This window comes from Dermatophagoides pteronyssinus, unplaced genomic scaffold, assembly GCF_027571235.1.
Source record: "Dermatophagoides pteronyssinus isolate colony J.1.1.1.1 unplaced genomic scaffold, Derpt_VIB-CSIC_2022.12 sq0003, whole genome shotgun sequence".
NCBI classification, from domain to species: Eukaryota; Metazoa; Arthropoda; class Arachnida; order Sarcoptiformes; family Pyroglyphidae; genus Dermatophagoides; species Dermatophagoides pteronyssinus.
Genome location: NW_027461527.1, coordinates 3,774,517 through 3,802,170, shown reverse-complemented (window position 1 = coordinate 3,802,170; position 27,654 = coordinate 3,774,517). Strand labels below are relative to the sequence as shown.

At 29.3% G+C, this 27,654-nt stretch overlaps 6 protein-coding genes across 12 annotated transcripts; 3 read left to right on the top strand and 3 right to left on the bottom strand.

The window, feature by feature from the left end:
* Positions 1-552: 552 nt before the first annotated feature.
* On the bottom strand, positions 553-2,773 carry LOC113790043 (tetratricopeptide repeat protein 5-like). Of its 2 annotated transcripts, XM_075824990.1 has the most exons (3): positions 2,630-2,773; positions 2,116-2,560; positions 553-2,055 (listed from the first exon to the last, which is right to left on the bottom strand). In XM_075824990.1, exons 1-3 carry the CDS (start codon positions 2,771-2,773, stop codon positions 1,334-1,336), a joined length of 1,311 nt encoding a protein of 436 aa, XP_075681105.1. In that variant the 3' UTR covers positions 553-1,333. The 2 variants fall into 2 exon arrangements, with proteins under 2 accessions (XP_075681105.1, XP_027195457.2); XM_027339656.2 differs by having other exon boundaries at positions 553-2,560.
* On the top strand, positions 2,764-20,505 carry LOC113790041 (rhomboid-related protein 2-like). 2 transcript variants are annotated; one of them, XM_075824989.1, is made up of 3 exons: positions 2,764-2,879; positions 18,316-19,932; positions 20,006-20,505. In XM_075824989.1, exon 2 carries the CDS (start codon positions 18,409-18,411, stop codon positions 19,837-19,839), a length of 1,431 nt encoding a protein of 476 aa, XP_075681104.1. In that variant the 5' UTR covers positions 2,764-2,879; positions 18,316-18,408; the 3' UTR covers positions 19,840-19,932; positions 20,006-20,505. The 2 variants fall into 2 exon arrangements, with proteins under 2 accessions (XP_075681104.1, XP_075681103.1); XM_075824988.1 differs by lacking the exon at positions 2,764-2,879 and adding an exon at positions 15,525-15,826.
* On the bottom strand, positions 7,343-9,261 carry LOC113790040 (cholinesterase-like). The gene has a single exon (XM_027339653.2). The coding sequence runs from the start codon at positions 9,244-9,246 to the stop codon at positions 7,474-7,476; it is 1,773 nt and encodes a 590-aa protein (XP_027195454.2). The 5' UTR covers positions 9,247-9,261; the 3' UTR covers positions 7,343-7,473.
* LOC113790044 (acetylcholinesterase-like) lies at positions 9,508-11,795 on the bottom strand. The gene has a single exon (XM_027339657.2). The coding sequence runs from the start codon at positions 11,390-11,392 to the stop codon at positions 9,617-9,619; it is 1,776 nt and encodes a 591-aa protein (XP_027195458.2). The 5' UTR covers positions 11,393-11,795; the 3' UTR covers positions 9,508-9,616.
* A 384-nt stretch (positions 20,506-20,889) lies between the features above and the next one.
* Positions 20,890-24,197, top strand: Stt3B (catalytic subunit 3B of the oligosaccharyltransferase complex). Its single transcript, XM_027339603.2, has 9 exons — positions 20,890-21,103; positions 21,171-21,426; positions 21,489-21,796; positions 21,870-22,124; positions 22,189-22,638; positions 22,729-23,170; positions 23,241-23,700; positions 23,770-23,973; positions 24,037-24,197. Exons 2-9 carry the CDS (start codon positions 21,194-21,196, stop codon positions 24,121-24,123), a joined length of 2,439 nt encoding a protein of 812 aa, XP_027195404.2. The 5' UTR covers positions 20,890-21,103; positions 21,171-21,193; the 3' UTR covers positions 24,124-24,197.
* Positions 24,198-24,641: 444 nt separating this feature from the next.
* On the top strand, positions 24,642-27,548 carry ifc (delta4-sphingolipid-FADS-like protein ifc). 5 transcript variants are annotated; one of them, XM_075825110.1, is made up of 3 exons: positions 24,642-25,304; positions 25,921-25,986; positions 26,104-27,548. In XM_075825110.1, exons 2-3 carry the CDS (start codon positions 25,941-25,943, stop codon positions 27,186-27,188), a joined length of 1,131 nt encoding a protein of 376 aa, XP_075681225.1. In that variant the 5' UTR covers positions 24,642-25,304; positions 25,921-25,940; the 3' UTR covers positions 27,189-27,548. The 5 variants fall into 5 exon arrangements, with proteins under 5 accessions (XP_075681225.1, XP_075681227.1, XP_075681228.1 ...); XM_075825112.1 differs by having other exon boundaries at positions 24,642-25,327; XM_075825113.1 differs by lacking the exon at positions 24,642-25,304 and adding an exon at positions 25,415-25,433.
* The last annotated feature ends 106 nt before the right edge of the window (positions 27,549-27,654 follow it).

The following is a 27,654-nucleotide window of genomic DNA, read 5'->3' as shown; positions in this document are numbered from 1 at the left end:
TGATAAATGATGAAATTCTTGTTTTTTGTTTTCTCACTCGTAAAATAAAAACAATTTCATCATCATCATCACAATGACAAGGTTCTTGTTTCGTTTTTTTTAAAACAAAGTTATTATTATTATTTTGAGATGCGAAAACAAAAAACAAAAAACAAAAAACACAAATAAAAAAAAAAGGACTACGAACTTGAATTATTGTCGTTCGTTCGTTCGTTCGATTTTTTTTTTCTTGTGTTGTTATGAATCGGATGTTAGTAAAAAAAAAAAAAAATAATAATAACAGACACGAATACTACTACCTCAAACATTAACAACAATGACAATAACAATTCTATTTGCACTTGTTTTTGTAGTAGTAGTAGTAGTAGTATATTTTAATGATATTCTTGGCTCACACAAACACACATTCGAATGCTAGCTGTAGTTTTTTTTGTTTGTTGTTCGATTCTTATCCATCAGATGTCGTTTTTTTTGTTTTGTTGAAAAGAATTTTTTTAATTTTTTGGAATCATAATTTTTGAATGATTGAAAAAATTCATTTGAATAATAATCAATTTTTTTGAAAAAATCTGATTTGGTAGGAAGGAAAAAAATCAAGAAAAACAAACAGATTCTGGAATCAAAAACAAGGATATGATCCAGCGTTCCAGAATCTATTTGGTTCGAATTCAATTCCGGAGTGGAAGTGGTATGCGGAATAGAAAGGACGGACGGAAGGAACACAAGGCACACACACACAGAGAGAAAGTAATAATAATAATAATAATCGAACGTCGAACTTATTCTTGTCATCATCATCATCAACATCATGTGTTTTGGTTATTTTTGAAATTCTTTTTGTTTTTACTTTTTTGTTTTTGTTTTAATTTGTGACATTACATCTTAATTTGAAAAGAAAAAAAAATGTTTTTCCGGAAGAAAAAAATGACAAAGGGAAAAATTTTTACTAAAAAAAATGCTGTAAGTTTTTTCCTTTTGTTTCAATCAATACTTTGAAAGAGTTTCTAATTCGTAATTTTTTTTCGTGTTTGTGTTTATATTATGACAGAAATGGATAAGATTATTTGAAAAGGTAAGTGGAGTTTGTAGTTGTTTGTTTTCATTCATTCGTCAATTATTATTGTTGTTGTTTAGTTTGATCCAATAGGAACCGGACGAATAGCTACTGAAGATTTTTTGATTGCAATCGATTCTAAAGATTTTCGTCAAGATCCATATGTTGCACGTAAACGTGCTGCACTTAAATCCAAAGTTCTTGAATATGGAACCAGTTTCATTACAATCGAAGAATTTATCGAAGTTGTAAGTAATATTATTTTTCAAATAAATCCAATCAATCACTTTTAAGTGTTACATTAATAGTCGGTATAGCTAAACAATCATTTTTAATTTGCATATTATTGATTAACATTTCCTGTAATGGATCAACAATTCTTAATGCTTTAAAATGAAATTCTTGTCCGTTGAATTTTATTCGATATTCTCGAAGAAATGGTTTGATTATGATTAATGTATCACCAGGTCTTGGTCCTTTATTTCTGATCAAATCATAAACAAACAATGTAATTGTTTGACCATTTGAATCAATAATAATATAAATAGATGAAAAAAATATATTATGCGGATCAGCGATATATGATATAATTCGACAGACTAGTAAACAATCATTTATTTCATTTACATTCAATTCATCAATCAATTTTGTTTGACCATTAAAAAATTTCAATTCATTTTGAAATTGTTTTTTCAATTTTAATTCTTCCGTTTGTAATTGTTCTTTAATATTGGCTAATTTTTTCGCTTTGATCACAGTCCGATCTAATTTATTTCCATTACAAATTTCATCAAACAAATTAAGTAATCGTTGTTTTTTATCAATCAATTCTAGCCATTCTGAATCATAACGACTTGCATTATATAAACATTGTAATGATTGTTCAAATTCTTCATCATATTGTAATATTGTACTAAAATTATAAAGAATATCGGATTTTGTTCGTACAATAGGATCATTCAATGCTTTTTGATATGATGATTTACATTTTTCCAATAAATCTATTCGATTTAATGATTTATTATTGGATGATTGAAAAAATAATGTTAGATAAGCATTACCAAGAATAGCCCATGAATCCGGATCATTACAATCATATTCGATAGCTTTTTTAGCTAATTCAATACTTTTAACAATATTTTGTTGTTTTGTTTCCAATGATTGATCATTAGTATTACATTGATTTGATCGTAACATTATCGATAGATTACGTAATGCATGTTTTTCCAATGGATTTATTTGTAAAACTTTTTCAAAACAATTTTTAGCTAAATTAAGTTGTTGTTTTTTAAAATAACATTCACCTAATTCTAACCATGCTTGTTGATTATCTGGTTGAAATTTTATTGATTTTGTCAGTGATTCAAATACATTTGTATCATATTGATCACGTATATTTAATAACCATCCACGAAGAAAATAATATTCAGCTTTATTATTCATATTATTATCATCATCATCCAGATGATTTGTATTGATATAATTTTCAAGTTCATCATTAATTTCCTATTTTGATTATTCATTTTTTAAATAATGAAAATTTGTTTTAGTCGTTTGGAAAAAAAAGTAACAAACCTTTATTTTCATTTCAATCGCTGATCGTTTATTTGGCCATTCATTTTCATTCGAATTGTTGACAAAATATTCATCACGAAATCTATATAGATTGTTGATTTTTTCTCTTATTGATTCAAGATTAATTTTGGTCATTTCAATCATTTGATTTGTTGATTTTTAGTAATTTTGAAGCAAAAAATTCCGAATTGGTCAAGAATTGTTTCAATCGCGATTCAGGTGGCCATTTTTTGTTCATCACTCACACACGGTGAGCACATGAATTAATTTCAATCATTTGCATGATAGATGGCGTAATGTGTTTCATTCAAAAAGAATTCGGTCTTTGAACCCATCAAAGATTCGATTCTTTGATATTTCATCAATGATTTTCAATGTAACAATTTTTTTGTTTTGTTTGTTTCGCATCATCATTTTTTTTCAAATATTTACATAATTTGAAGGAAATATATTGAATGAATGAAAGAATGTTTGTGTGCACAGAAGCCAAGAAAAGAATTTTTTCTTTTAATTATTTTGTGTTACGCACAAAACATATATCGATGTTTGAATTAATAATGAACTTTGACATTTAAACAAACAGAGAAATATCATTGTTTTTTTTCTCAAATGATGATTAAATCCAAAGCTTATTACATTTTTTTTTCTTGTTTTTTGCCGACATTTTTAGATTAAAATAAATTGCCGGCATCATATGGTAGTTTCCTGTGTGTGTTTTTGACCATCATAATCAATGTTTGAGTTGTTCATTATGCTTAGGGTGATATATGACTTTTTTTGTTTCATTTACTACAAATGTTTGACACATGTAGTAATATATTTACATGTTTACAATGGAAAAATGTTGTATATGAAAATTCATAATAATCATTATTTATTACAAATATGGTTCATTCATTGCATTCAGAACCCAAATGCCAAACGTTTTTTGATTCCGTTTTTGTCGTTTGTTGCTGTTGTGAATGAATGATGAATTAATCATTTTTTGACGACTATGAATAAAAATATGGAGATCATCATCATCATCATCAAGTTAAAACACAATCAAAATCACGAATATTTTGTTTTCAAAACATGTTTCTGTTTTGTATGAACTGACAAGCAATCATAATTCTTAATTCCAAAATGATTAATGATTTTTTTGGTTGTCTGTTGAGAATTCATTGTGCCATAAGCCACACACTATATTTTTGTTTTGGAAAATTCATTCCAAAAATCTAATCTGCTGTCGGCACGTGTTTATCCGATTTGAATTGATGATGATACTTGGAGAAACTTTTTTTCATCCAAAAATTTTGAAAAATCTTGAAAATTTTTTTTTTAAAAAAAAGACATAAAACACCCGCTGTGGGAAAAAATGAACATCAATAATGAAGTTTTCAGCTTGTTTCAAATCAAACAAACAAAAATTATCAGAATGAATGAATGAAAAACTTGAGAAAAACTTGAGAAAAGGGTTTTTTTTGCCCCCATTTGCTAACTACCTGTTGATATATTTCATTTCATTTTACTGGTTACTGTTGATTACCCTGTTGTTTGTTGGACCACACAGAATTTACAATTTTAACATGCAAAAATGAAAAAACAATAATAATCAACAAGGAAAAAAATTTTGAATAAATAATCATAGAACACAACCCTTTCAATGTTTGTTTGGTTTTTTAAATCAATTTTTGAATCAACTATGCCGAACAAATAAAAAAAAAGTTTAGTTTATCGATTTTCTCGAGGTTGATTTTATGGTTGAAGAAATGAAGAAGAAGAAATTTTATCTAGTTAGTTAACCATAATTTTCGTAGCTCTTTCTTTCTGTGTGTTATTGATGATGATAATGATGATATGATATGACCTTTACCTGTCAAAATTCTCTCAATCAAACATTGCTTGTTTCTTAAAGAAATTAATTTTTTTGTTTTTCAAACAAAACCAAAAACCTGCTGACTTGTCTTTCTTTATTATGATCGTTTCACCAGAATATATCTTTATTTATTTTATTTTCTTTATGGTTATCGGTTTTTTGTTTTCATTTTGGCAATATGATCCCAAAAAAAAGGGTTAAAAATTGTTTCAGTCCCTCAACTTGTGTGGTGGTGGTTTTTTTCTTCAAATCATCATTGTTTTGATTTGAACCAATTTCATTCTGCTGTTGTTGTTGTTTGTTATCAAGCGTGATATATTTGGGTAAAACAAACACACATTTACGTAACAATAACGTTTTTCAACAGAAAAAAAAGAAATTTTCAAATCTTGAATCTTTGAAAAATCGAAACAAAACAAAAAATCGATAAGGCGTGTCTAAATATCGATCAATTTTTTCGTTGTTGTTGTTGTTGATTTGATCATCATCATCATTTTGATCAAATCATCACATAATTTCTTTTCAACAACAACAACAAATGTTGTTGTTGTTGTTCAAGAGGTAGTAAGTTATTTTCTACTTATAATCTTCTTGTTGTTGTTGTTGTTGAGTGATAATTTGCCAAAACAACAACAACAACAAATGAAACGGAATGAAATGAATGATAATTCAATACGAATAAGGAACTACAATAACAACAACAACAAAAAACCATTATCTTTTTCTTACGTTTGTTGTGTTTATTTGTAAGCTTTAAATTTACTTGTAAAATGTACCATGGATGATAATCATGATGATCATCATCTTTTTTTCGATTCGCAAAAAAAAGGCCGATGATAATCATAATCATCATCATCATCATCGAGAGGTGATGATCATAAAATAAAAAAGATCCGCCAAAAAAATGTAGGAATGATAGAGAGGGAGAGGGAGAGAGAGAGAAAACTTAATTTTTTTTTGTTCGAGAAAAAATATCTGATCTGAATTTTTCAAAAATGTTTGGTTGGCTAGAACTGCACCTTGTTTTTTTTCATTCTTCTCGTCTTGGTCGTTTGTTGCAATTTCATTTATTTTTTTTCCAGGCTGTAGAAATGTGCCTGTCATTTATTATTTGATTCTTTTGGTTTGGTTGGTTGGTTTGGTAAGAAAATGAAATGATGATTTTTCATTTGTAATTTCAGAAGAAGAAAAAAAAACACCGAAAAAATCAAATCAAATCAACCATAGGGTCGTCGTGTGTCGATGTTCATCTGGACTAATATAATATGAATATATCTGGACAGATGTATTTTTGTTTGAAAATTGGATCATCAAAATAAACACATTTGAAATCGAAAATAATCGATTTTTTTGTTTTGTTTGATACAATTTTTCTGTATTTTTTCTGGTTTTAATTTGGTTCTTGGGGTTAACCATGGTTGTTTATTTATATGTTCCACATATGTAAAAATCGATGATGATGGCCCTTGATGTTTTTTTTTGTTGTTGAATGATCGATAATGATGATGATCGTGTGTGGTACATCTGTGTATGTTTGTTTCAAATGACCACCATCAACAAGAAAAACTTTTTTGGCCACCAAAAACTTTTTCGTGTCTGGAAAGATATTTTTTCAAAGTTTTACTGGACCCTTACCAGATACTATGCAAACCAATAGAGCATGCAACAAATGTTTTTAGTTTGGTTGGTTGTGAAAAAAATCGAAAAAGTTCAATCAAACTAGACCATTCTCTTGACCATTTGGTTGCTGTTTGATCGATTTTTTTTTTGCTTCAAAGTTCAACGGCTGTCTTTGTATGATATGAATGTAAACAACAATATTTGATTTCTGATGTGCGCCTTTTAATTTTTTATATTTTTTGTTTTCGGCGAAAATGGTCAACGTCTTTTTGGTCGATGTTTTTGGTCATTATAATGATAATAATGATGATTATGATTTTCATTATCAATCGATAATGTTCCAGCAACAAAAAAAAATGGTCAGGCCTATTTTTATCCCGGTAGATAATGATTGTGTAGCAGTTTGAAGATTGGTATCTTCGGCAACAACAACAAAACACATCTGTTATCTGATGAACATCGATAATAATGAATTGAAATGAATAGAGTGTTGATAGGTTGATGATAGGCTTTATGATTATGAATGTCCATAATTTTTTTCGTTCTTTGCTTTTATTATGGTTACTTTTTCTGAATATCGTGATCAAACGATCGATTGATTGATCAAATCAATAGGGTGGTGGTCTTTCAATGTTTGTTTTGTTTTTGGTTCAATGATTGACCAATTCAATGAATGAATTGAGATCTCAATTTGATCAAAAAAAACAACAAAAGTTTTGTTTTATGTAATAAAATTGTTTCCATTTTTTCACTTGAAAAATAAGAATGAGAATTTTTGTTTCTTAAATTTTTCTCAATCGAAAGATCTTATCTGATTGATAATTTTGTTTCGGCTTTTTGTTTGTTTGTTGTTTGTTTGGTTCTGTATTCAAAACAAAAAACCAGCCTAAAGCAACATTTTTTCTTCCAATTCAAAAAAAGACGTAATCCTTTTTTTCCTATTTGCCACAATGATTTTCCCAGATCAGTTGTTTCATTCGATTGATTGATTGAATGATCAATAATTTCTGAAGAAAATTGTTTTTGTACAAATAAAAAATGACACAATGATTATGTCATTTGAAAATTTTTAAAGTTTTTTTTCTGCTTTTCTCATGGGACATTTTTATTACCTAAAGTAATATACCTGAAGGGCTAGCAAATATAATGACCATTTTATCATTTCAATATTGACAATTGTAACGAATTTTTTTTTTATTATTATGCTGTTTGTCTGTTTTCAAATGGTTGTATAATGAATGAATAAAAAAAAAGAGGACAAAAGAAACTTAAAAAAATGGTAATGTCGGTATTTGTTCAGTAACAAATAAATCTAATTAGGGTTTGTTAAAACAATGTGTTAAGTTTTTTTGTTGTTGTTGAAAATTTAGTTGATAGGATCATCAACGGAAAGAAATGGTTCCCAAAATCGACATTGTTCAACATATGCATCAGTGATAATGATGTTTGGTTTACTATCGATAGCCATTTGTTTCCAGGAAATATTTTTTCCACCATTTGATTCAATTGAACGAAATTCTGGCCATTCAAGATTATCCATAAAGTGGCCAGGTTCACTATTTTCAATAAAATTACTAAATGATTTCATTACATGATAACTTAGTTTTTTATCCGTAGCGGTAAATACAAACGACAAGATACGTGTATAATAAGCCAAACCATAATATATTGGTGAATCAGTTCCATGACAAATACCTAATCGTTTTGGACAAAATAATAATGAAATATATGGTGAATGATGATCATAACGATATGAATAAACTTTATGATTAGAATTGGATGAATTTCGTGCCAAAGCACGTGCATATTTTTGTGTAAATAAATATGATGGACATGTAAAAATTGAATCAGATAATACATGACTTAATGCTTTTTGAACATCGGATCGAAATGGATTATCATTCATATTACGTGTAAAAAATTGGAATATTTTATCACAAAATTCAGACATATGTTCAACTATTTTACAAAATTTGTAGAATGATTGTTTAACATCATTGATATTCATTTTTCTTGAATCAATTCTTAATTCTTTAAAGTAATTATCCAGATAAACACCTTGTTCACCATTATTAAAACCTGAAATTAAATCGACTGGGTTATAATCATTATTGGCCAACATTTTACTTGGTTGTTCAGGTAATAATTTTTGCTGATCACCATACATCATTAGAAATACATTTCCAGTGAATAAGGCAGAAAGATTAAATGATGATCGTAATTCGATTAATTCATTTACCGATTTACTTTGCAAACAATCAATCATATGATCAGGATTATCTACCGGACAATTACATTTTTGGGCATATTTTTTTGAAAAATTTAACATACGTTCAGGTGAATAATTATAATAATCACTTATTGAACCAGAATTCATAATTCCTCTATGAAATAGTCCACGGGCTAATGGTGATAATATTAATGTTGATATAGCCATCGATCCGGATGATAAACCCATCAATGTTATATCATTTGGATTGCCACCAAATCGATCAATATTTTCTTTAACCCATTGTAGACCGAGAATTATATCATGAACACCTTGATTACCTGGTGCACGTTCATTACCCGAATAAAGAAAACCAAATGGACCCAAACGATGTTGTATGCTTACAAAAACAAAATTACCAAAATCCACATAATTACTACCATCAAATAATTTACTGAGAAGAAATTTTATATTGCCAAAATCAAATCCAGTACCAGGAATATAAAAAATTACCGGTCTAAGAAGATTTTTCGATGACGATGATGATGAATAGATATTATGTGTCCAAATATTAAGAAAAAGACAATCTTCATCAGTTGATATGAATGGTAAATTTTGTGGACAACCATTACGAAAATAAGTTGCATCATAAATATCATTCCATTGTTTGACTGGTTGTGGTAGGCCAAATCTTTCTCGGATTTCACCATAACGTATTGTACGAAAAAAATACATTGGTTTTTTACCCGGTACCAATTCATTAATACCACGTATACGTGCACCATTTTTTAATGTTACAATTTGCGATTCATCATCATCTTGACTGTTGTTTAGCAATAATTTTATAAAATTGGGTAATATTGAAAAGCACAAATTTGTTGGTAATAATAATAATAACAGTAATAACGATGAAATAATTAATCGATTCATTTTTGTTGGATTATTCGTCATAAAATTTCAAAGAAAAATGAAATTCTTTTTATACCTGTTTTTTTGTTGAATATCCAAAATATTTGTTTTTCGCTATTAAGAATGAAATTACGCATGTTACCACCACGGTAACCACCAATATCATAAGCAGATTTTTGGATTCCATAACAAAAAATCTTTATAAAATTCTACGAACAAAGAGAATTAAAGTTACCGCACGTTTTTTTCGTTTTGCAAATAATCAACATTTTTTTATTATTATTCAAATCAATTAACAGTCAACGGAAAATTGTTTTTGGGAAAATAATCAGGATTGTAAACAAATGTATGTTTTGTTTTATTTTGTTTGTGAATTTGAATTGTGTAAAATTTAGTTGATAGGATCATCAACGGAAAGATATGGTTCCCAAAATCTACATTGATCAATATGAGCATCAACAATAATACGTGATTTACTATCGATAACCATTTGTTTCCAGGAAATTTTCTCCTGTCCATTTCTTGTTTTTTGTACGGAACGAAATTCTGGCCATTCAAGATTATCAATAAAATTACCCGGTTCACCTGTTTCAATAAAATTTGTAAATGTTTTCATAATTTGATGACTTAATTTTCTATCCGTAGCGGAAAATGCAAATGATAATAACCGGGTATAATGTGCCATACCAATCATTATAGGTAGATCAGCACCATGACAAGGACCCATCCATGATGGACAAGACATTATCATCATATATGGTGAATGATGATCAAAACGATATAGATAAACTTTATATTTAGAATTTGATGAATTTTTGGCTATTGCACGTGCATATTTTTGTGTATACAGATATGTTGGACATGTAAAAATTGAATCAGATAATGCATGACCAATTGCTAATCTTACTTCAGATTTTAATGGATTATCATTCATATTTTTGGTATAAAAATTAAAAACTTTATCATTATGTTCATACATACGTGGAACGCTTGATGAAATTTTATCAAATATTCTTTTTACATCCTTGATATTCATTGTTTGTGAACCATTTTTCAGTTCTGGATGGAAATTTTCAACAAAATTTCCTTGTTCACCATGTGTAAAACCAGCAATTAAATCAACTGGATTTATATTACCATTTGCAAACATTTTACTTGGTCGTTCAGGTAATAGTTTTCGATGATCACCATACATCATCAGGAATATATTTCCAGTAAATATTTCACGTAAATTTATTGCTAATCGTACACCAACTAATTCATTTATTGATTTACTTTGTAAACAATCAATCATATGATTTGGATTATCAATTGGACAATCGCATAATTTGGCAAATTCTTTTGAAAAATTTAGCAAACGTTCAGGTGAATATGTATAATAATCACTAATACAACCAGATTTCATTATTGCCCGATGAAATAGACCACGTGCTAATGGTGATAATATTAATGTTGAAATAGCCATTGAACCGGATGATAAACCCATTAATGTTATATCATTTGGATCACCACCAAATCGTTCAATATTCTCTTTAACCCATTTTAGGGCAAGAATCATATCATGTATACCTTGATTACCTGGTGCACGTTCATTACCCGAATAAAGAAAACCAAATGCACCTAAACGATGTTGAACACTGACGAATATGAAATCACCAAAATCCACATAATGGCTACCATCATATAATTTACTTAGTATAAATTTTATATTACCAAATTGTAATGCACCACCATAAATATAAAATATAACTGGCCGTAAATGATTTTTATCACTTGATGTTGAATAAATAACCGGTGTTAAAATATTTAAGAAAAGACAATCTTCTTCTGTTGATATGAATGGTAAATTTTGTGGACAACCATTACGAAAATAAGTTGCATCATAAATATCATTCCATTGTTTAACTGGTTGTGGTAGGCCAAATCTTTCTTTGATTTCACCATAACGTATTGTTTTGAAAAAATACATTGGTTTTTTATCCGGCACCCATTCATTAACACCACGTATACGTGCACCATTTTTTAATGTTACAATTGGTGATTCATCATCATCATCAACATTACTATTTATTAATAATTTTATAAAATTTGGTATTGGAAATGATGAAAAACATAAATTTATTGATAATATTAATAAGAAAATTGATGAAATTATTAATCGATTCATTTTTTTGATGTTGGTGTTAATCAATCACATAATCAATCAATCAATCAATCAAGGAGAAAAACTTTTCCAATTAATTAACCCTTTTTTATACCTTTTTCTGGATTTCCAATCATCATCATCATCATAATCGAATAACTACCACTAGGTAACCATTATGGTTTGGGTGATGTTCTATGGATTCTTTGGATTCCAAAACAAAAATAAGTTTCCTTTTTTCCTTTGATATTCGATACGAGTGATAAGAAAATATGAAATTTTTTTTTGTAAGTTACAGCACGTTTTTTTTCTGCTAATTCGCGTGCATAATTGTGTAGGTGTGCTTTCTCCAGGTAAATTTTATGCAAATTTTTTTTATTATTATTATTTACCTGAACCAAACCTTAAAACCGTGAAAATTCGATATTAGAAAAAAAAAATACTAAATTAAGACAATTTTGTCCATAGATAAGAGTGAGGAAAAAATTTTATGATTTTTTTCTTCATTCATTCACTCGATCGATCAAGATGATCATCTTGATCATCATCAAAGGTTGAATGGTTACGATTGCCGCCAACTAATGAATTGAATTTTTGGAGAAAGAAAAAAAATTTTCTGGCTTGTAAGAAATACCGATCAATCGATCGATCGATCGATTGATTGCGATATGAATAGTGAACCTTATCTTTTTTCTCACTGCCACCATCAAATCAATCGCCAATCAATCGCCAATTCGTAACAATTCAATTGTGTTATGGTAGAAAATTTTTTTTTATTGACAGGTCGATACTAAACAAATAAAAAATAAAAAAAAATACCAAACCTATCCCGCTATCTTTCTATATGTAAAAAATCGTAAACTTGAAACGTAACCCACTCTCTCTCTCTCTCTCTCTCTCTCTCTCTCTCTCTTAAGGTTTGGCTTGAAACAATTTTTTTTTTGTTATTCTTGAAACATTTTTCTTCATTTCAAGTGTCAATATTTTTTTCGTTTTGGTCGGTTGTTTAAAGAATTTATTGAACAAAATTTTTGATAATTTGATTGTGAAAAATTTTCATTTTACAATCAAAATTACCTACCTACCTGTACGCACAATGAATTATTGCCCTTGAAAGATTCAAAGTTTTACCTTTTTTTTTCTTCATTTGTGTTCTGAAGAAGAATGGAAAAAAGTTTCTTTGAATTTCTTTCTTTTGATCAATCGTAATGCCAAGAGAAACTTTTTCTTATGAAAAAATTCTTTTCTTTTCTTTTCTCTGACTGTATCTGATCTTGTTACATAGGATTTTCCAGTAGCCAAAATTTGTTTTTTTCTTCACTTAAAACTAATTAATGAAACCAATGTTCATGGAACCGAAACGAATTGAATTGAATTTTCCTTTTTTTTAAAAAAAAAGGTTATTAACTTTCTTTTGTTGCTGCTTGTTAAACTTGAAATTATCTCTTATCTTGATCATCATCTTGATGATTTGCATTTTGTCATCATCATCATCATCATAATCATTATCGTCGCGCGTGAGACACACACGTGTTAATACTCATCTGGCCATTTCAATAAGACATAAGATTTGATTACTTTTTGATCACACTTACTACACTTACCCTTGGTGTTTTTCTTTACTTGCTTAGTTGGTTAGTTAGTTATCTTAACTTTGGTCTAAATTTGGATCATTCAACCAAAAGAGAAACTTTTAAGAACTTTGAAACTTGAACTTTTTCTCATTATCATCATCATTCATTCAAGAATCGTAAAAACAGCAGAAGAAGAAGAAGGATGTCAATCTTTTTCTTCTGCTGTTGTTTTTTCCCGAGAAAAGCGTTGACATTTTCATTTTGTGATTCTTAACGATCTTTTTAATTATAAATATCGTCTCTCTTTGTCTGAGAGTTTTGACTATGAAAAATATCATCAACTTCAAGGCCATTTTTACCCCAAAATGCTTTTTCAATTTGCAGAAAGCCTAACTTGCAGATTACAGTTGTGAAAAAAATAGACACGTGCCACACACACCATATCCATATATAAACTTACATCCTCTTTGGTCTCGTGCACACCATATGTCGTTTTGTTTCGTTTGAAATGTCAAAAAACCGAAAAACGAAAAGAGAAAAAATTGTCGTTTTCTGGCCTTCTCTGAAGCAGCAGCAGCAGGTCTTTTTTGCTGTTGGAAAATAAGCATAAAGATAATGATGATGATTTTGAACAAACTACTGTGTTTGGTGGCAGGGGGATAACAACCAACGACATTTTCACAAAAACCCCAGATAGAGAAACACACAGTAGCCTAATCTATTAATAAGTTTTTCATTGTGTTTTGGTGAATAGTGTGCAGTCAATCATCCCATTTCAATATTTTCTGGTGATCTCCATCTGATCAGGAGGGTGAGGTTGGTGGAAATTTTTTGGATCCGAACAAAAAAAAATCATTTTGGTGACAATAAGCAACAAGTTAGGTGTGTGTGTGTGTCTGTGTTTCTCTGGAAAAAGTTTTACTAATGGATTTTCGTTTGGTTTTGGTTTTTTCTGGTGAGCAGATGTGATGAATGACCTGATCGAGGGTTGTTGTGCCACGAGCCTTTTTTTTTTCTTTTTCTTTTTTTTTCGAGTTTGGTTCAATCAAGCACGTGCTACCTTTAATCCTGAATCTGTAGACCTGTTGTCTAACCAAGCCAAATTGAAATGAAAACCTGGCTGATTTTCGTTCTTTTTCAAGGCTATTTTGTTCAATTGGTTTGGTTTGGTTGACTGGTTTGAACGGCTTGTGCTCTAATTTTTGCAAATGGTTTTTTTGTTTTCTGGCTTTGGCTTTGGTCGAATGTTTTTTTCTCGTCCATTTACATGATGATTGTGTGTGTGTGTGACACACGACCAGACTTTTTTTATTTGTTTGAAAATGGAAAAAAAAGTATTTTGGTTTTTCCAAAAAGCAACAGCCAAACAGCAGCTGTTTGATTGAAGTGTGCCATTTTTTTCGGGCGAAAGTTCAATTTTCATCATCCATATTTATTTTAGGGATTTTGTCGCATGTTTTTTGGGGTATTTTCAATTGACAAAAAAACGCTGTTCCTTTGACAAACATCATCATCAACGACAAATGACAATTTGGACAAACAAGCAAACAAGGTGGATATAGTGAAATGGATGTAGGTATAGTGACCCAATGATGTTTGTTTGAAGATTTGCCGCGACAAAACATCAAGGATGCTTGTTTTTGTTTTTTCGATTACTTTTTTTTCTGAACGCCCAAAGTTTGATTGAACTTTCAACTTTTTTTTTAATATTAGAATTGACATTCCAATGATGAATGAATGTCCAAAAATGAAATGATAATTGGTGACATGAAACAGACTTTACTAACCATATTAGAAATTCAGTAAACCGTGACCATTGTCTGGTGTGTCGTCGTTGTTGTGACAACAACAACATTCAACAAGCGAAAAAATAGGAAAATATTAATGACCAGATGGTCTATGTCGAGTGACATATAACCAAATGTAGTCTTTTTTTTGAATTTCAATTTGTGTGGATATAGGATGTGTGGTGGTGGTCACCATACGTTTTTTCTTGGTGGTGACGCGTGTCGACATTTTTTGTTTTCCGTCGGAAATTGGTCATTTTTTTTTCGTCTGTTATTCGTCTGTTAAAAAAGATTACTTTCGGAAATTTTCCGGAAATTTTATCGAGAAATTTTATGAAAATTGAATTTATCGGAAAATTTATCGATTTTTTCTCGTTCTACATTCACTTACATAAACATCCTTTTTTTCATCAATTTTATCAAATGAATGAAATGATGAATGAATAATGATGACCACAACACAACATGTGGGTGGTAACATTTATCAATTCAAAATTATAGGGGAGGGGCTTCTATCACAAATCACAAATCAAATTCAAACATGAATTGAATGGAAATGAACAAACGGCGGTGACTGTTAACACAAAAAAAATACCTTTTTTTTTTGTCGAATGGGTCGTTTTTTCGCTATTTTTTTCATCAAGAGAGAGAGAGAGAGAGAGAGAGAGAGAGAGAGAGAGAGAGAGAGAGAGAGAGAGAGAGAGAGAGAGAGAGAGAGAGAGAGAGAGAGAGAGAGAGAGAGAGAGAGAGAGAGAGAGAGAGAGAGAGAGAGAGAGAGAGAGAGAGAGAGAGAGAGAGAGAGAGAGAGAAACTGACTGAATGAATGAGACAGACAATATGCCCATATTGAAGCTAGACAGATTCTCTCTCGCTGTTTCTCTTTGGTTAGCTAAAAAGTTTTTCTGAATTGAAATTACCAGCCAACCAACCAACCAACCAAGTACCATATTCATTCAGTTTTTGATCAGTGAACAAGAAGATCACCCCGTTTTTTTTTCAAAAAAATTTTTACTGTGTTTGTGTTTTTTGCGTTGTAAACTTAACTTGAAAAAAAACTAAAATTCAATTTTCAACAACAACAGCAACAATATCAACAGGTAAATTTATAACGAAAATAAAAAAAAAATATCCGGTGTGATTTTGTTTTCGTCCACAAACATAAAACCCAAACCAAACCAATAATTTCCGTTCGTTTGTTCCGGTTTTTGCTGTTCATTCTGTTTTGTCACCCAACCAAAACACAAAACACAAAAAGCAACGCTAACGCCCTGGTTGTTGTCAAAAACCAGAAAAATTATGGAAATAATTTTTTCTGGTTTTTTCAAAAGTTTTTCAAAAGTTTTTCAAAAGTTTTGAAAGTTTTTTCCTTCGACAATTAAATTAAAAATTTATTGCACTGTGGATGACTCCCACGTAGTTTTTTTTTCATTTCATTTCATTATCATCGCATAGCATCATCATCTGCAAAGTTTGATGACATTTTTCATCAACACAATACACCTACGCAAAGACAAAAAAATAAATAAATTTTTTTTAATTGTCATCACATTCAAGGAAAATTTTCCCGAAAATAGAAAAAATCTGATCAGAGAATCTGCTGCTGTCATTTTCAATTTAATCATCATCATCATCATCATGATTGTCCAGGATAGTTAGTTTTTCCCAAAAATCTTGATGATGATCATCATTGCAATTTTGCATGTGAAATTTACCTGAATCTTGTTACCTGTGTGTGTTTTACATACATATGCCTGACATATGGACAATTAATTTTGTTTTTTCCCATGCACTTTTCCATTCAAACACAGGGTCAACTAACGAATTTTTTTTTTTGTTCTGTTCTGTTCTGGTTGTTGATGATGATCTAGTCATTTTTTGTTCACCTGACTAACGTTAGTTACCTGTTATCTGTTGAATGTCGTTTGTTATTATTCAACATAGTCATTGTGTATCATGGATATCCCCCAATTTGGATAAAATAGAAACCTCTACCTACTTAATTTTCTTATCAAAGAAATGAATGAATTTATTTTTTTCGTATATATCTCGTCATCCACCTCCGCATTTTGAATTTTTCATTTTTGCATCGTTTTCGTTGATTTTTCTGTGTGTGTTCAAAAACAATCCCGGACAATCAACTAAACGTTAAATCAGAATAGAATAGGTGTGTGTGTGCAGTGTAGGTATGCTCATTGCATGATACGTATTTTTGAAAATTTTAAAAATATTCCTGTCTCCAGGTTATCATCATTTGTCTTTTTTTTTTAAAAATTAAATTTGATAATCCAAAAATCAAAAAATCAAATGATGCAATGAAATTTTCTGGTTGATTTTTGGTTCCCTTGGTTATTATTATGATTGATAGCGAGGGAAAGAAAAGAAAATATTTTGACGATTATAATCAGTAAAAAACATTATGGATGATGATAATTGCTCTTCAACAGAAACAGGATCCGTTTTTTAAAAAAAGTTTCCATATTGCCTTTTGGGATATGTAATTCATTCACTTTAAACATACCTACCTACCTACCTTAAATTTTACCTGGATAATCATTTCATCATAATAATATTCATTCATCCATAGTGGTAAATTGATTTTTTCTCTTCTCTTTGCCATTCCATTCTCTTCATTACTTGGCAGAACAGGATAGACATTATTGTTTTTTTGTTTTTGCTTCGTTGTCTCTTCAAGACAATCATCATCATCAAGTGTGTAGAATGAAATTGGTTTTTGGAAACACACAAAATATATATAGAGCAATCATCAAAATCCTGGTCGCCTTTTTGATGATGATAATCAAATGATGATTGCTCGAATGAATTTTAGCAAATGATGAAATGGAAGAAGAAGGAAAAACAAAAACAATTTAGCGAAATTGAATTTTTCTGGTTGGAAAATTAATGTTTGATCAAATAAAAATCAATCGATCGATCGATTGATCAAGGATGATGATGAAGTGTTAAGAATTTTTAAAGAAGTTTGCTTGCCTATCTCTTGAATGAAGATTTTTTTTCTCCCTTAAGTCTCTTTATCTTTTCAATGATGATGATAATCATCATTATCATTGAATCGAAACGATCATTATTCATTGAATTTTTAAATGTCCTACCAAACAAACAAACACAGAAGCTAACCGATTGTCTATGCAAAAAAAGTCTAATCCTTATTTAACTTTTTTGTTTTGTTTTTGACATTTTCACACACACACTTGGTGTCTGGTTTAATTATTTCATTGTGCATGAATTTTTACATGAAACAGAAAGAAAAACAAAGAAAATTGAAATGGATAATGAATAATGATGCCCATTGTTTTTTCCATTTGTTTTCATTTGACTATTGTTTCTGGTTTTTCAGTTGTTGATCATCATTAAGATGAACAATCAAGATAACCAATTTTTCTTTTCTAGTTTTCTTTGAATAATGATGATATCTTTGGTCAGGTCAGGTTAGATGGTTTGTGATCAACGAGTTTTTTCTTTTTTTGCAAAAAAAAAGTTTCTTTTTCCCTCGCAAAGACATTTTCATTTGAAAATATAACCATTTTTCTTCTGTTTCTTTTCTTCTTTCTACAAAAATCTTTTTTAGCTAAATCAAAAACAAAATCTAAATGAAATATTTCGTTGTTTTACAATACCTGGATTACGAACAACAACAACAACCAAAACAACAACAACAAATATGACAAACATTTATCATAATTATCTTTATAATAATTTTTCAAATGATTTTTATCGATCACATCATTATCATGAAGATGTTATTAGTAGACATAGACAGATTAATAATTGGAATAAACAACAACAACAACAACAACAACAATCGTCGCAACAACAACAACAACAACAATTGCGACAACAACAACAACAAATACAGCATCATCCATCATCAATATCACCAATAATGATAACTAATCAAACGAATTTCGATGTTGAAAATCAAAATCATCCAGCGGCAACAACAACAACAATTTCACCACAATTTGGTGGTGATTTAAGTTTACCAAGTTATTCGGCTATTTTACCATCATTAATAGGTCCGATACCATCGTCATCATCTTCATCATCAAACGGTAGCCGTTTGGTTGAATTGCAAGATTTTCAAATATTGCCCAATAACAACAACAACTCGGTTACAACAACAACAAATCAATCACCATATTGTCAATCGATTCATTTTGATCCAAATCAACATTATTATCATCATCATCCTCAAGTGCAATTGCTTCAACAACAACAACAACAACAATTATCATCAAAAACACCAATGTTACCACCGTCATCAACATCCCAGTCATCCTCATCCAAATCATCAATGAAAAAAATATTCAATAAAATGACCCGTACGGTTGCTAAACATTTTCTTGATGATGAACGTGATCGTAAATATTATGCCGATATGTATTCATGTATGCCACCACCATTTTTCATACTGACCATAACATTAGTTGAATTAATATTTTTCGCCTATTATACAATCGTAAATCAAATTGAATTAACAACATCTGGTCCAATACCCACGGATTCAATATTTATTTATCGTCCAGATAGAAAAAATGAAATTTGGAGATTTTTCCTGTATATGGTTTTACATGCTGGTTGGTTACATTTAATTTTTAATTTAATTGTACAATTATTGGTTGGATTACCACTGGAAATGGTACATGGATCAACACGTATTGGTATTGTTTATATGTCAGGTGTATTAGCTGGTTCATTAGCAACATCAGTATTTGATCCAAATTGTTACTTGGTTGGTGCTTCAGGTGGTGTTTATGCATTATTAGCTGCACATTTATCCAATGTTCTACTAAATTATAATCATTTGGAAATGGGATTATTACGTGTATTGGGTGTATTTTTAATAGCATCAGTTGATGTTAGTATTGCCATATATCATCGTTATGCTATTCAATCGGATATTATTATGTTTCAATCCGAATCAATATCATATGTTGCACATTTAGCCGGTGCATTAGCTGGTTTAACAATCGGTTTATTGGTGTTGAAAAATTTTGAACAAAAACTTCATGAACAATTATTATGGTGGATGGCATTAGGTGTTTATACTGCATGTATCATTCTAGCATTATTATTCAATATTATCAATTGAAAAACATTACCATTCAGCAAACCAGCAAAATAAAAATCAAATCAAAAACAAGAAGCTAGTCCATTTGTGATCGCTGCAAGCAGAAAACAAAATGTAAGTGTTTTTCTGGGGGAGAAAAAATCAAGTTTTTATTTATTTTTTAAATTCATTTTTTTTTGTATTTTAGAAAATTTTTATTGGCAAAAAAAGGGTTGTTTCGTTAGTCATATCTCTCATTCAAAATACGGGCAATGGTGGACATTTTTGACCAGGCGATGGATTCGGTAAACATTCATGATAACCATTCAATTGGCCACTAATACAACATTCTTCGGGATTATTTTTATCCACATGTTTACAATCACCATGATCACCACAGAAACGATGCATTTCACCGAATGTTAATGCAGCAAACACTGTGAAAAAAACGAATAATATTTGAAAGATTTTCATTTTTTAAAAATTATTTCGGGTTGGCTGAGTCAAAGTAGTCGTCAATGATGGTTTGGAATTTAAAACTTTCAAAAAAAATTGACTTTTTGAATCAATTTTTTGGAAAAAAATATCGATACTTTTATACCCCGATGATCGATGGATTGATGACGATCGATAATTTCTTTGTAGTCATATGAGCAAATCCGCATCCAATCTTAATCTTAATTAATCTCATCATTATCATCATTTTTTATTTTTAAAAAACCAAAAAAAATCTTGAAATTGATTTTATCATTTTTTATACCCCAGTGATTATTACCATAAGCATTTAATCTCCCAAAATTGAAAAGGTTCGATTAAAAATTATCATTTTTTTTTCTAATTGATTGATTGATTGATTGACTTTGAAGAAAAAATGACGTTTTTGAAAAAAAAATTAATTTCAAAAATTCCAATTCATCATCATCCATAATGCTGCACTGCTGCCATCTAATGCAACTAAAAAGCAACATTTAGAAAAAATACAAAATACCACCGGTCTGTCAAAAGATGGCGTTAATTTTCGAATTTTTGTTTTAAATAAAAATTTTTTTTTTCTTTTGCCTTATGCAAACGTCATCTTTGTGTTAAGTGTGGTGTATACATGCGGTGTTCGGCGAGCTTATTAACTTTCAATGAGAGTGTGTGTGTTTGATTGATGAGTTGGTTTTTATTGAATAAAAAATTCTATTCTTTTGTGTGTTTTTTTGTTTTGTGGATAAATAAAAAGTGATCGATTCCGATTCCTGACGATCACGATAACAACCGAAGAAAAAAAAACAAGTCAGTCAGAATCCATCTTCTACTGAAGGTTCGCTTGACATTTGCAAAAAAAAATTCTTCGATTCTTATTGATTGATTTTTTGTTTCTATTAAAGAAAATTATTATACAAAATTCTTGATGGTGGTAAACGAAAATAAAGCCAGTTCATCGAAATCATCAAAAGAAATGATTTCAAATGAACAACAACAACAACAATGTGTTGGTGGTAATAATAATAAACCAAATGGTTTAAAAAGTCGGTTATTATTATTACAAGTAACCATATTGGGTCTTGCATGGTTAGCCGGTTTTTGTTGCCGTTTATTTGCTGTGATACGTTTTGAAAGTATCATTCATGAATTTGATCCATGGTATGTTGATTGTCATTTGGGTTTGATAATTTAATAATGATTTTTTTTTTTATTTAAAAAAGGTTCAATTATCGTGCAACACATTATATGGTTACAAATGGATTCTATAATTTTCTTAATTGGTTTGATGAACGAGCTTGGTATCCATTAGGTCGTATTGTTGGTGGTACTGTTTATCCAGGTTTAATGTTAACATCTGGTCTAATACATTATATATTGGATATATTACACATTCCTATTCATATTCGAGATATTTGTGTATTTCTTGCACCAATATTTTCCGGTTTAACAGCTATCGCTACATATTTACTTACAAAAGAACTTTGGAATGAATCGGCTGGTTTATTTGCTGCATGTTTTATTGCTATTGGTTTGTTTGTTATTGTCATTGCTTGACCGAAAACTTTCTCATTGTTTGTTTTTTTATTCTCCTTGATAAATAGTTCCGGGTTATATTTCACGTTCAGTTGCCGGCAGTTATGATAATGAAGGAATTGCTATATTTGCATTAATGTTTACATATTATCTTTGGGTTAAAACAGTAAAAACTGGTTCAGTATTTTGGGCAACATTAACAGCATTATCATATTTATATATGGTTTCTGCTTGGGGTGGTTATGTATTCATTATCAACTTGATTCCATTACATGTATTTTTTCTACTATTAATGGGACGATATTCTAATCGTATTTATGTTGGTAAGTTTATTGAATGTATAGAATTCAATGAAACCATTAAAAAAACCCTCATATTCTTTTTCAGGTTATAGCGTATTTTTTATATTAGGATTATTGTTTTCAATGCAAATACCATTTGTTGGTTTTCAACCAGTTCGTACTAGTGAACATATGGCATCGGCCGGTGTATTTGCATTATTACAAGCATATGCATTTCTTAAATATCTACAAGAATTTGTATCGAAATCACAATTGAAAACATTTTTCATAACAGCTGTTATTGGTTTTGCTGGTCTTGTATTTTTAAGTGTTGTTACACTTACATATGCTGGTTATATTGCACCATGGAGTGGTCGTTTTTATTCACTTTGGGATACTGGTTATGCAAAAATTCATATACCAATTATAGCATCAGTTTCTGAACATCAACCAACAACATGGTTTTCATTTTTTTTCGATCTTCATGTACTTGTTACAGCATTTCCAGCTGGTCTTTGGTATTGTATTCGTGAAGTTAATGATGAACGTGTATTCAGTATGTATTTATTTTTTTTGTATTTTTCAAAGCTTTTTTTTCCTAAACTAATGCTTTTGTTTCTGGTCCAAAAACAAAACAAATAAATAGTTACCTTATATGCAATTACTGCTTCTTATTTTGCTGGAGTTATGGTACGTTTAATGTTAACATTTACACCGGTTGTATGTGTTCTTAGTGCTATTGCATTTTCCGAATGTTTTTCTGGTTGTCTAATGGATAAAGAGAAATCAACAACAATAACAACACCAACAACAACTCCAACAATAACATCATCTAAATCTAAGCAACAACAACAACAAAATGATGATGATCAAAAAAATGGTCAAAAAAATCTTTATGATAAAGCTGGAAAAATAAGAAAAATACGTTCCGAACCAAAAGAATCTGATTCATTAAGTGCTAATCTACGAACAATAGCATCAGTTTTATTAATAATGTTATTAATGTTGTTTGTTGTTCATTGTACTTGGGTAACTAGTAATGCTTATTCTAGTCCTAGTATTGTACTAGCCAGTTATGGTGGTGATGGGTAAGGAATTTTCTGTGTTTGAATTTTTCATTTTTCATTTGAAAATTCATTTTCTTTTTTCCTTTTTTAGATCTCGTGTTATATTGGATGATTTTCGTGAAGCATATTATTGGCTATCACAAAATACTGATGATGATGCAAGAGTTATGTCTTGGTGGGATTATGGCTATCAAATAGCCGGTATGGCAAATCGTACAACATTAGTTGATAATAATACATGGAATAATAGTCATATTGCATTAGTTGGTAAAGCAATGTCATCAAATGAAAGTGCAGCATATGAAATTATGAAAGCATTAGATGTTGATTATGTTTTAGTTATATTTGGTGGTGTAATCGGTTATTCAGGTGATGATATTAATAAATTTTTATGGATGGTACGTATTGCTGAAGGTGAACATCCGAATGATATACGTGAAAGTGATTATTTTACTGATCGTGGTGAATTTCGTGTGGATGCCGGTGGTTCACCAACATTGCTCAATTGTCTGATGTATAAATTAAGTTATTTTCGTTTTGGTGAATTACAGGTAAGTGATTGCTTTTTGGATTTGACATTTTTTTCGCAAATGATTTATCTATTTTTTAAAAAAAATCAGACTGATTTTCGTTCACCACATGGTTATGATCGTACTAGACAAACTGAAATTGGTAATAAAAATATTAAACTTGAACATCTTGAAGAAGCATATACAACTGAACATTGGTTAGTACGTATTTATCGTGTAAAAAAACCATCAAATCGTCAAAAATTACCATATTCACAACGTAAAGTTAAACAAACTGGTTTTGTAACGAAAAAGGTAAAAAAAATGAAACTGTGAAAATTTTTCAATTTTAATTAATTTTGTTTGTAATCAAAATAGAATTCCAGAAGAAAGAAGGGTACAATCAAAACCAAACCACAGGTTAATCGTGGTAAACGAATACAATTGTTTTCCAAATCTCAATAAAAATTGAAACAAAAATGGCTTTTCCACCACCACCGCAAAAAAGAATGAAATGAAGAGGAATACCTTGTTTAAAAACAGCAAACAAAAACCGGAACACTAATTATTTCAAACATATATATTATCGCCATGTATGCTCATCATTTTTTTTAAGAAAAATTTTTAAACATCCGTTTTAAAAATGTATGTGCCTATATAAATAATAAAAAATAATGTAGGAAAACGAAAAAATCCACCTGCATCGATTATAATCGATGTTATCATCTTTAAAAATCTTATAAAATCTGATGATTCCAATGTTTTTTTTGTATTTGGATGTCATTATCATCACTAATCACACCATCACTATCGATACCATCGATTTTTTTTTCAATTTGTTTGTTGCAATATATAATTTGTTCGATTTTTTTTTTGATTCTCATTTTACAATTTTTTTTGATTCCAAAATTTTTTTGTTTGTTATACGTGCATCATTCGATTTTTGTTTTTGAAAAAAAATTTTTAAAAAATCAGAAATTGATGTACGCCTTTCTTTTTTTTCTAAAATTCAGATTTTTCTCTGTTTCTCTCTCTCTCTCGATACAAATTATTTTCCATATTGATGATGATGATAATGATGAATAAATGATTGGAAATTTGAACAAAAAAATGATAATGATTTCATAATGATATTTCTCGAATAACATCATCATATCATTATCGAATGATTATGATATGATAATTTGATAATAAATGTCAAATTAGTTTGAAAACAAAAATGTGCTATGTGCATAATCATCATCATCATCATCATCAAAAACAAAAACTTGTGTCATTTCGTGTATGTGTGTGACAACTTTTTTTAAAAAAAACAAGTGAAAAAAAAGAGCAAATTGAAGGAGAAAGAGAATTTACACCAGCCAGCCAAGTGTGGATACCACCAAGCAAGCATCAGCATTATATAAAGAAAATAAAGAGGGAAACAACTTGAAAAGAACAAGATTTCAATCATCGAAATATCCATTTATTCATATACAGTCTGTTTGGTAATGAGAGAGTTGTATTTGATGTGATGTTTATTAAACCAGCCACCATCTCCTCATACGTTATTTACATAGGAATTTTCGAATGTTAGTTGGCATCAACATCAGCCATCAACCATCATCATCATTATCGGAATTGATATTGAGAATAAAGTTTTTATGGTTGTTAATCCTACCATATTAATGTTTGTTTGTCGTCATAGAACGTTTTGTTTTGTTTAATCCATATTTTTTTTTATTTGTTAAATTGTGATATTTGTTTAGTGAAATAATAATAATCATAATTATTACGTAAGAGAGATTTCCTATTTATGGTATATGTGTGTGTTTGATTTGATAATACGACAACAATCACAATCATTTTCTGGAACCATTCTGGGTGTATTTTAGTGTGAATATATATCGTGTCACTTTTTATTTGAAGAATTTTTCTGTTTGATTCGCAAGAATTTTTGTTCATTTTAAAGATTTTGCGCTGAAAGCCGGCCATTTTTCTTTTTTTTCTTTTCTTTTCTTTTCGTTTGTTTGATGTGCGTGTCGTTTGTGTTTGTTCGGTGTGTGTGTGTTTATATTTCTCCCTTTTATCATTGTTGTTGTTATTGATTTAGTTGTTTTCTCAAATTTCACATTTTTTTTCTTTATTAAATTTCCTTAAAAAATTTTGTTTTTGTTACAAGAAAAACATTCGATATTTTTTTATTCAATTCAATATTTTAAACCCAAAAAACGAACGAACGAACAAATTCAACTTCAAATACAACTTTTTTTCTCAAAAAAGTTTAAAAATTCTGAACAAAAATGGGCAGTCAAGTATCACGTTGTGATTATGAATGGTCATATACAGGTAAGTTATATTGATTATGAATTTGATTTGGTTATTAATTTGTTTGTTTTCTTTCATCGAAAATAATGATTGATCGTTATTTGTTCAAACATGAATCAATTATGTATGTATATATAGATGAACCACATGCAACAAGAAGAAAATTAATATTGAAAAAATATCCACAAATAAAAAAATTAATGACTATTGATCAAAAATTTAAATGGATTGTTATCGGTATTGTTTTCATACAGATTACTACATTATATATTTTAAGTCATTTTAATTCATTATGGTTATTATTTTTAATGGCATATTGTTTTACCGGTGTTTTAAATCATACATTAACATTGGCCATACATGAAATATCACATAATCAAGCTTTTGGTACAAATCGACCATTATATAATAAATTGTTTGGTATATTTGCTAATCTACCGATAGGTTTTCCAATGAGTGTTACATTTAAAAAATATCATCTGGCACATCATCGTTATCAAGGTGATGATATTATCGATACGGACATTCCATCACGTTTTGAAGCAAAAATTTTTACAACAACTGTTAGGAAATTTATATGGGTTTTATTACAACCATTATTCTATGGTTTACGACCATTGTTTGTTTATCCAAAACCACCAAGTGTTTATGAATTTTTAAATCTAATCATACAATTATCATTCGATATTTTTATTGCTCAAACACTTGGTATACGTATGGTTTTCTATATGATTGGTTCATCATTAATAGCGATGGGTTTACATCCAGTTGCTGGTCATTTTATTTCCGAACATTATATTATGTTTGATTCGAACAAAAAAGATCTGATTGAAAAAGCTAAACAACTTAAACAATTGAAAAATATTGATGAAATTAATACTATCGATGATAATGATTTATCAAAATGTGATTTTATAAATGGTGTTTATGCTCATAATGGTTTAATGCTCATACCAGAAACTTGTTCATATTATGGACCATTAAATTGGATTACATTTAATGTTGGTTATCATGTTGAACATCATGATTTTCCATCAATACCCGGTACATTATTACCACAAGTAAGAAAAATTGCACCAGAATATTATGATTCATTACATTCACATAATTCATGGATTAATGTTATTTATCGTTATATTATGGATCCAAATATTGGTCCTTATTCACGTGTAAAACGTCCACATCAATCAAAGCATAATGGTGTTAAAACTAATGAAGATTAAAAAATTCAAACAGACGACGATAATGATGATTATAATGAAATTTGAAGCAGCCAAAGAAAATGATGATGATGATGACCAAAATCAATTTCTTACTAAAAAAATTTATAAAAAAAAATACGAAAAAAAAACAATCAGCTATTTTTCTCAATATGTGTGATCTTATAAACAAACAAACAAAACAAAACAAATAATTATTGAAACAAAACCAAACAATTATAATTTGTATTATTCGTTATCATGTTTTTCTTTTAATATTATCCAAAAATATTATTCCTGGTAATCTCAATTTTTTTTCTAAATAATAATTCATATTTGATTAACCAAAAAAAAAGAAAACTAATAATAAATTGTTGTTGATAATCTTATCTGTTTTAATAAATAAAAAATTTCAAAAAAAAATTTCCTTTGGAAAAAAAGAATGTTTTTGATGTATCATGTGAGTGGTGAGTTAAAGTTTGATATAATC